Raw genomic sequence first — 10,000 nt, forward strand, 5'->3', positions numbered from 1 at the left:
CTGGATTGTGCCGTTTTCCAGTGAAATCTCTTTGCTCCAGGCGAAACTCTTCCAGCATCGTTTCTGTTGCTTCTTAAATATTGTTGAATTGTTGAGTACATTTTAACGCTCTTATGCAAAGTTAACGCTTTGTTTAAAGCTCCCTTTCATGAATGCGCATGACATGCTTTTTGTTTGCGTTTCTTCAGTAGTGTAGTACAAGCCGAAATCTTAAAGGTTTTATTGGCTTAGCCTACACTGTAAAAGACTACAACTACATAACTCGAACATGAAATTATAAAAGCCGGAAAATAAGCATGACTGCGCGGGTTGTCTTAATGAAGTCACGGTTATCATTTTACCGCCAAACAAATTGTCGTTTTAGATGAAAATGCTACCGTCTGAGAAGCAAGATGAAGGAGGCAGTTTAGAGCGATTTTACGGGATTTCAGAGCTCTAATAATCATCATAAGAACTTAGCTTGGTGGAGCAATTGAAACCAGTCCAACTACTACTCAGTGATTATAATGCGGTGAAAAACTTTCATGCATATTATTTCGTTCTTGGCACTGGTTAAGCTCGAAGTATATTTTACATTTAAAGCCATCTACCTTTTTGTACCTGGGCCAATGTTGGTAGTGGATGTGCAGTCGTGACAGGGAGCAAAACCGATCTTGGGTCATGCATGAAACCCTGTTATATGCATAGTCTGATTTCCTCTTCTTATTTGAAACTCAAAACAGCGAAAGGATGGAGGATAGTTTACAAAAACATGCAATACGCGTCATGCCTTAAGGCACTTTTACTTCATTCACTCTGGATAAAGAAGATGGGCATCATACTCCACCTTGGCTGATGTACTTGGTCTGTCGTCCGTCATTGAGTTTTGCTTATCTCGTTGTAACTGTATTTGACTGAGATAAATCTGGATTCGTTGCCTTCGGTGTTATGTAGGTGTAGATATTCTATTAAGCTTACATTATGCCCTTACATTATTATCTGGCTGAAGAGCCCGCTTCAAGATCGACACAGTCTGTTACAGTTAGTGGAAGTGAAGCCTGCGTCTGTTTATATTGGCGCTGATTCTGCTCCCTGTGGCCCGCGATCCCTCTTCTCTTCCCACTGGTCCCCTGTCCTTTTTTCACACACTATAACACAGGTCTTGGCGGCAAGCTTCCAGGCGCCTCTGTCTGCGGCTGTGACTTCCAGGTCAGCTCGGATAATGTTGTCAGCTTTCAGATCTCGTTTACAAACGTCCTTGAATCGAAGCATTGGCCTACCAGCAGGTCTGGAGAGGGAAGCGAGCTCGCCATACAGGATGTCTTTTAGGATCCGGCCATCCTACATGTGGGTGACATAGCGAAGACAGCGTGGGCGTCTCTGGGAGAGGAGGGCAAACATGCTTGGTCTTCTTGCTAGGGCCAGTAATTCTTTGTCTAGGATACGATCCTGTTAGGTGATGCCCAGGATCCTCCTCAGACAGCACAGATGGAAGGCGTTATGTCTGCGCTCTTGGCGAGTGAACAAAGGGTTCTAAAGACGATTCGTCGTACTGGACAGTGCCTTTTATTTCGTCGTGGAAGGACGTAATCATGTTAAGAAACTTAAGGGGGCGATCGATCCTGTGAGGTAAAGTGAGGAGCCCTCTCCTGCTGACCAAGGTAAAGGCCATGGTCAGATCAATTAAGGCGATGTAAAGTGGCTTTCTCTGTTCGTGGCACTTATCCTACAGCTTTCATGTCAACAATTGACCCTCCCGCTTTGAGCCTCAAGGTAGACGCGCTCAGCAAGTGAGTGAACTCAGTTCAAAACCACGCAGATGGAGCCCTTGCCGACAATGCACTATACAGTGTAACGAGATTCCGCAGTAAGTCAACAACAACAATGCTTAGAAGTGTTGTTGTGCCCAAACATCTCTGGACTGCAGAGTGTGTTTCTATCCACCAAGGAAAGGGACAATACGCTGAAATCCATGTTTAAATATAGCAGAACAAAACTTAAGAGTTGACATTTGAACTCATTGTATGATTTTTTTTTTCAAACAATACCATTACTTGCCAGGTAGCCAATACCCACCTCTGTGGCAAATACTGACTTTTAGTAGCAATTACCCACCCTTCGTATTTACAAGCGTAGCAAATGCCCAGCATATGTATTTGTTACGGTAGCAAATACTTACTTTTCGTAGCACGTACCCACCGTTGGTATCTGCTACTGTAGCAAGTACTTTCCTATGTAGCAAATACGCACTCTTGAATAAATGCTACCGTAGAAAATGCCCTTCTCGTAGCAAATACCCACATAACTCTGCCTCTCCCCCCCCCCCCCCCTTCGTCGTTGTTTGTCAACGATATTTCTCCTGTTTTCTCGTGCACTCATTTCTCTTCCAAGTTGAGCATCGCTCACTCTTCGCCTCCTTGCTGGTTTTTGTTTCTCTCTCCCTTTCTCTTCTTTCTTCGTTGTACGAATAATACTTTTGCAAAGTTTTACTAAAGTAAACGCAATGTCAAATGCAGTACGCTGGCCATGCAACTTCCCGCCAAATAGGCGGGTTCCACCAGTGCAACATTTCGCGTATTGGCGTACATGAAAAACGTGCGTTCGTACGGACGGGCGATCGTGCGATGGCGTCATAAACATTTCTCACATCGATGGGTTGCCATGAGTGCTGACCAATTTGGAAAATTGTTCTGGTTGGAGTGACCATTCCATAATGGTCCATTATAACGTTTCATTTTGAAAGCTTGCATCCCAGGCCTTACCTTCGCTCATATATCGATTTCGCGTGAAATATGGTGCGGAAACGGAATAATCGGTACAATGGTACAGGAGCTTCCAAAATTGCGTTCGTTTGGAGCGGAAAATCAGGAGCACCTCTGGAGGTACTCCACATTTTCCAAACGGTTTTTTCGGAAAACGACTGTTCCATTTGACTTTTCACCGAAATTTCCGGAATTTTTGGCTGAATGGTAAGCACCTCAGTTTTTGTACGGTGCTCCGAGGGCGTACTCCCGCGGCTATAAATTGGTCAGCTATGACAGAACAAGACTGTGTAATGGCGGAAAATATCACGCCACTTTTTACGGACCGGTATATCATGCAGCTCCATTGTCTTTCGTTGTGTATTTTTGGTGCCTATTGTTTTTGAACCAATCACGAGAGCTGCGTGGACACTGACTGAAGAGGTTGCTGGTAACTAAATATACCGTTCAGCCCCATTTATCGAGCTTCCGTCAACGTCTTGATGTCGTATATTAAGACCAGCTTTAGATTTGAGAATTAATGAAAGTCGTCCGCAACGTTTTGACTTTCTATCTTTACGGCATCAAGTCAAAGTGGTAACCAGCCTTTTGGATACACTTCAATTCATAACATTTCTGAGCATGATAATACTCACCTCTTTCCTGCTTGTGGACCATTCCTTGACAGCGTAGCGAGTAATGATAACCTTTGGAACGTTTCAATAGACAGTCCTTTCTCAGTCAGTCAAACCACCGCCCTCTTTAGTCACGCAAGCGAGCCCGAGGGAGAACTACGCTCTCTCCCCATTCTTCCTCGCTTGCGTGACGAAAGTGGGCAGCTCGACTGACTCAGAAGGGACTGCTAACAGAGTACGAAAACGTTGCTGTTTATAGTATATTGTTCATTGAACTCTCTTCTAATATAGGGATCAGTCATAGTTAGTCCAGACCGTACGCATGACGTGTTTGGCATACACTCCAGCTGCCACCTTTTCAACAAAACACTGCGGGCTCACTGGTTTGGTTTTAGCGATGAAGAATCGGGAATTGATGGTTTTCGAATTGCAGTTGGAAAACAACCGAACACAACGGACATTCTCCCATTTCAAGACGTCGGTATCACAACCAATGTTACGCTGTCGCTGAATAACGTAGCTGGACTGTTTGAAGGCGATATAGTGTATGTCACAGTTCAATCACACAATCCTGCAGGACTGGTTATGCAAAGTACTTCTCCTCCCACAAGGTTGATTTCAGCAGGCAACGATGCGTATCTGGCCGAAGGAGACTTTTTATGCCTTAATGTATAATTTTGATAAGAAATGCTACACTTCAAACACAGTCAAAATCTATGCTACATATATTGATAATACGTCACAAATATTAGGAATTCAGATTTGTTTTTTTTTTTGGCACTATGATCTCATAGAGTAGGCTTGGATAAATTCTGCCGGTAGAATTTACAGCAGAATACGCGATTTTTTGAAGCGAGCTTTCTGCCGACAGAATAAGGGATTTTCGAGCAGAATTTGAGCAGAATAAGGGAAAATCAGCGGCATTAATGATATAAGGAAAATACCATGTGTTTGATTAGATTATTTGACCTAAAGTAAGAAGAATTACAATTTTGCTACGCATAACGAATACCTAATTAGTTTTTTGGGGTTAGGCCCAGGCTCCCTTCTATATTTGCGAAAATAAATACGGCCCGAAGGGCTGGAATTTTTTTCGGATACCGAGAAGAATTTATCCAAGCCTGTCTTAGGGTCGCAAAACGTCAAACAAGACTATTGAAAGCCTTTTGTAAATTTAGTCACTTCAACAGATAACAATAAAAGTAGTGTAAGATGTTAATATGGAAAATATGCACATCAGGCCCGGGTTGCTCGAAGCATGGTTAGCGCTACCATGGAAACCTACAGGTTATGATATCTCTTAACCAACAGTTAGCGCTAACCAGCCTTCGAGCAACTGGCCCCAGTTTATTTTTTGGTCGAGTTTGCCATTGTTTTAAAGGCCCACCTTCAACCGACAGGCTTTTCGACCTTTTGTTTTTGTCATGGAAATTCGCATTGCTTATCGTAGCGATCTGATTGGATGAATTTGAGCTTTAACGGGATTTTCGTATATGAAAATTGTTCCACGGGATGCAATGCTTGTCAGTTGAAGGTGTGCCTTTAACCGCCAGTGAACCTTTGGTTGCCACTTGAATAGCGAGCTTACGCAATAGGAAGGCTGGAAGACTCAGGACGGCAGAATAGCGAAAAAATGTCGCGTGAGACTGTGCATTCCCGATCTTACGCGACATTTTTTCGTCATTCTGCCGTCCTGGGCCCAGTTGTTCGAAAGCCGATTAACTTAATCCAGGATTAGCGTAAACTTTTGTTTCATGTTTTCACCTTTTTGGTGAACGTTTCTTTCGCTTATTTTTGTTTTTCAAGATTGACTTCTTCTAATGTAAAGTTTTGCTGAATATCAGCGTTGAACATCATTTGTAAGTAGAGAAATAAACTCCTTGGTTAATTTTTAATCTGGGATTAGTGTTAACCGGCTTTTGAACAACCGGGCACTAAGTCCTCCAGCCGTCCTGTTGCGTAAGCTCGCTAATATTAGGCTGATTTAGCAATAGAACGGGAACGTCAGTGGCGACGGCGCGTGCAGAAAAAACACCAATGAGAATTCAGAATAGAGTAGAGTCCACTCTTTTCTTCTCTATTCTAAATTCTCATTGGTAGTTTTGCTGCGCGCGACCTCGCCACTGACGTTCCCGTTCTGTTGCTAAATCAGCCTATTAACAATGGAGTGACGCAACGATGAACTTAAGTTGAAAAGTTGACGACAAGATCTTGACCTAGTCTCTCTTTCATGGCAATACATGAACAATCATAAAGTGGCGGCACACAACATTGCGTCTCGTAACGGTAGCCGCGGGAACTACAAATTTTTCTTTGAACATTATGCAATCTCGTCCCCAGAGTCCCCTTTTCTTTTGGTCAGCACCAAGAACACGGACTCTGGCCACTTTGAAAGACCTCAGACAGCAATGACCAGAACCAAGGTTGGTGACCAGCGGTTTTCCTTAAAACAATGGTTTGCTGGGGGTGCTAAGTCTCGCGGGCTCAAAAAACCTGGTTGTGGTCCTTGTTATTTAAGGTTTTTCGGCCACTTTGGCCAGAGTCCGTGTTCTTGGTGCTGACCAAAGAAAGCGGACTCTGAGGACTAGATTGCAAAATAAGTATCATACGATGGTGCAGAACGCATGCGCATTTACAAAATTTCTACTTTTTCCGTGTCAAACTGTTTCGACGGTACCAACGAGTCTCTTATCCATCAATTCTAATCATGTATTCTTGCATTTGTTGGAAAGAGAAGATTTCGCTTTGATGAACCAAACGATGTTTTTGAAGTTCATATTTAATCCAGACATGTTTCGGATGAAACATCATCCATCGTCAGTTGTACAATGAGGAATCAAGTGAAGTTGTGCAATAGGTAGTGTAAAAGAGGAGATTATAAAATATAACATAGTGACAGTTTGCAAACTTTCCCTGATTACGTGGCACGTATTTCCAATTTGTCGACGAAATAATATCAACCAACAACGGTAGAAGTGTCAGCTTTCCTTAATATATTTACTATAAAAGTTCTGAAAATGTCTTGTTTTTGAAAATCCAATAAGAACCAAAATTACAACATAAATCACCATCATTGAAGCCAGTGGATACCTGCACACCAGCCAGTTACGAGCTTGTACTCTGTAAAGAAAAATCCAATATTTAACATTTAAATGGGGCCGGTGCTTTTCTTATATAGGAGACACTTGCGGCCTCCTAGAAATGGTAAAACTGCATAAATATGCCTATTTCGTAGCAAAGATTAGTCAAAACAGCAAACCATACACATCTAAAAAAACAAAAATAATGAAAATCTCCCTAAGTAAAAGCAGTAAAAATGGAGTTCAATAATCATTCCCAGCAAAAAAAAAAAAAAAAGGGACACCAACGTGGTCAACATTTGTTTGTCTGAGGAAACCAACCAATACCGCTCTTGACATAAAGTGTTTCCAGTTATTTTCCAAAACATAATTTAGTGATACGTAATACGCATTTATTTGACATATTTTGCAATTTGTGTCTAATGTCATCTTTCTAAGGATTTGGTAATCATTACTCTTCTTGTGTTTGGGATGACAGTGATGATTTATTTGTCATTATGTCACTTTAAACAGTCCCTCTCAGGACTATACACTCACATGAATGATAATACTTCACTTTGTTACTTTTTGTCCCCTGGGGGGGAAACTCGCATATGAAAGGGGCAGAGATGCTTGTCATCTCACTTAGGGATGTAAACTTCAGATTTTAGTCCCACTAAGGGTGTTGTGGGTAAAACACCATCATTTGTTTGTAGCCGTGGAGTTCTTTTTTAGGGTTACATGCAAAGATGAATATAAATATACCAGTACGTTCTATGTTTTAAATATGGTCTCTTTTAGGTGTCAAAAAAACCTGGGGCCATGTCCAGATTGGTCTCCTTCATATATGAAGTCCCCCCTCCCAGCTTTTTGTCTTGCTATGTGCTTTTCGATCAATAAAATGAGATTCCCCCTCCTGAATACTTCAATGTGCTGCCTTTTCACTGTTACTTAGTTCAAAATCACTATGTTGTCTCACTGCAGAGTGATAAGACAACAATTGTGGGATCTCACCCTGTGGATGAAGTCTCACTCTAGTTCAGTGCAGTTTTCCTTTTCTTATCACATTCACATTTTTTCTCGATGAAGTTGTCAATGGTTCAAGCCTGTGAGTTGTATCATCAACTGATGAAGATCACTTGGATCATTTGGATAAAAGTGGTCCAGAGAGGACCACTGTTGACATACTGAATGATCGTTTCACATTCTTTATTCACTTTTTACAAAAGTCCTTCTTGGGGCTACTGGGGGTTGTCAATAGTAGGTAGCTGCCAGGAAAAGTCACAGCCAACTTTGTTATCTTGGCCTTTTCTTCAACGACAATGTGCCATTGATACCAGCTTAAGCATTCCCTCTTTTCAAACATGGTAATTTTATTGTGTCTACCTATTAACTTTCTGAAAGTGAGTTAGCGTTCATAATTTCAAAGACTATCAGCCATTTTTATCAGAACTAACACAGTCAGGGATGTCAAGGACTGCCGATTGTGACCTTACATAAAAAACTGACTCTAAATCACTTTCCTTTGGGCTTTGTTAAAAAAGACCACAAAATTGCGTTATTGACTTTTCTAGTGAAATGAATTTCTTCAACACAATTGACTACTGCAAAACCTTCTGTCAATCGTGAACTAACTTCATCAAGTTTCTAAAATAAAATGTCACATCTTTGCAAACTGGACTCAACATACTGTACCTAGTATGAGGTTTCTTCTCAGCATATACCAACACATACTTCACCCTGACAACTTGGTTATTGGTCACAACATAGTATCTCTCAGGTACATCCCCTCCCTCACTGTTCCTTGCTCTAGCTCTTGAGCGGCTCGTCCTTTCATTACTGTCTTTTGAATTTATAGTGCACTTGACATCTGGATGGTCCAACACCTCACACACTGCTACACAACTTAGTTTGTTGTCAATGACACTGTGCTTCCAGCCCTGGCCAAAGTGGCTATACATCATACAAACAGCGAGGTCACTTGACAGATATGTCCCCTCACCAAAGAAAGATGTCTGTAGGTTACAGAATGCGAGGATCTTTTTAATTGTAGATATCACTACAGTGCAGCTTCTGTTTGAAAGACTGTCCACCTTTTTCCTCTTCATCTAGTCACTCAGCTTGCAAACATGTCAGTCAGTCTGTCAGCTAATCAAACAGCCCACTGTCAGTTAGTTGTTGAGCCAGGCAGACAGATAATCTACATATCAGGCAATCAGCAAGCCAGTCAAATTTTAGCCCAACAGTCAGTGCAATCACCAATCATTTTGATACAAGTCAGCAAGTTAGCTTATCAGTACATTTGCCATACGGCAGTTGATGGGGCAAGACCTTTCTTTAGCAACCCGGGTAGTGACTTATAGTGTGTTCCTTTGGGATGATCCAAAAAAGGATCACTGATCCAAGATCCCTTGGATCATGGTGCATCAAAGGAACTGAAAAATTCTTTCTCAGAGTGGATTCATCGGTTCTTTTGATGCATCATGATCCAAGTGATCTTGGATCAGTGATCCTTTTTCGGATCATCCCAAAGGAACACACTCTTCGTCACAAGTTGATTTGTACTCAGTCCTTTTTTGCCCAATGATTCCCTGGAGTGAGAGAATCTTAACGACAAATTATTTTACTTGTCAACTGGGGGTGACCCTGGGGTGCACTGGGGTCAGCCCATCGAAATCACAGCAAACTAATTTACCAGGCATACCTTGTTTAAGTGTGCATGTAATCCATGGTGTAAAATTGAATGAAAGTTGTCCACTCTACTGCCATGGTAGGCATACCAAATGTCCAGAGTCTGCGACAATTCATTAAATTTAACATTGTGGGCATTTGTCTCGCTGTATTCAACCTCAAATATAAAATCAGGTTCTGTTGCACTGTAACTTGCTTCACCAGTCTTTTGTTCAATCTCTGAGAACTAGAAACAATATTCATTATTAGTATAAATACACAGGTGATTATACAAAATCGCGTGCTCTCATTGGCTCGCTATCTCGGATTATCAGCCGATAATCACCTCGACGGACAGAATGGCTGCCAGTAGTCGTTTTGCCACTGTAAGTGAAGATGATTTCGCGTTGAAATTTTTTTTTTCTCTTTTTGAAATAATCACCTGTGTATTTATACTAAAACAATTATTCGCCTCAGGTTCAGTGATTATCGGTGAATAGTCACCGATAATCACTTCGCCTTCGACGAATGATTGTTAATTAACCATTGACTCTTATGAATGAGAATTATATTTTATTCTAAATGCCAGATGATTTTACTTGTCAATGGGTAAGGGGGGGAGGGGTTGGTCTAGGAGTGAGCCTTTTCCGCTACCCCCCCCCCCCCCCACTTTCGAAGGTAGCACCTGTTCATATTCCTTTTTTTCACCTTCTTTCTCATGTCTTCCCAAAGAGGCATAACATAGTTGCTGAAAGACCTCTTTATAATGACCTACTTAACCCATTGACTCTGAAGCTGCTCCTGTTGACGAGTGCAATTGTCTGGAGTTAGACAGAGTAAAATCTATTTTGTTTCACTCCTAGGAAGCGGTGAATTAAAGAAAACAGACAGTTTTTGAGTGGATTTAGGGGTTAGC

At 41.6% G+C, this 10,000-nt stretch overlaps 2 protein-coding genes across 3 annotated transcripts in view; one reads left to right on the forward strand and one right to left on the reverse strand.

Annotated features, from left to right (window-relative positions):
- The window catches only part of LOC137991155 (uncharacterized), a 31,241-nt gene extending 27,139 nt beyond the window's left edge, over window positions 1–4,102 (forward strand). The window contains 1 exon segment of the mRNA XM_068836270.1: window positions 3,647–4,102. Within this exon segment, the coding sequence (XP_068692371.1) occupies window positions 3,647–4,030 (384 nt within the window). The 3' untranslated portion in view covers window positions 4,031–4,102.
- Window positions 4,103–5,594: 1,492 nt separating this feature from the next.
- The window catches only part of LOC137992388 (protein mono-ADP-ribosyltransferase PARP16-like), an 18,595-nt gene continuing 14,189 nt past the window's right edge, over window positions 5,595–10,000 (reverse strand). The window contains exons 3-5 of one of the 2 annotated variants that reach the window (XM_068837714.1): window positions 9,119–9,331; window positions 8,110–8,429; window positions 5,595–6,475 (exon numbers count right to left, since the gene is read on the reverse strand). In XM_068837714.1, coding sequence (XP_068693815.1) covers window positions 6,334–6,475; window positions 8,110–8,429; window positions 9,119–9,331 — 675 coding nt within the window. In that variant the 3' untranslated portion in view covers window positions 5,595–6,333. The remainder of the gene's footprint in view (window positions 6,476–8,109; window positions 8,430–9,118; window positions 9,332–10,000) is intronic. The other variant, XM_068837715.1, reaches the window with a different exon arrangement.

Source organism: Montipora foliosa, chromosome 2 (assembly GCF_036669935.1).
Source record: "Montipora foliosa isolate CH-2021 chromosome 2, ASM3666993v2, whole genome shotgun sequence".
NCBI lineage: Eukaryota > Metazoa > Cnidaria > Anthozoa > Scleractinia > Acroporidae > Montipora > Montipora foliosa.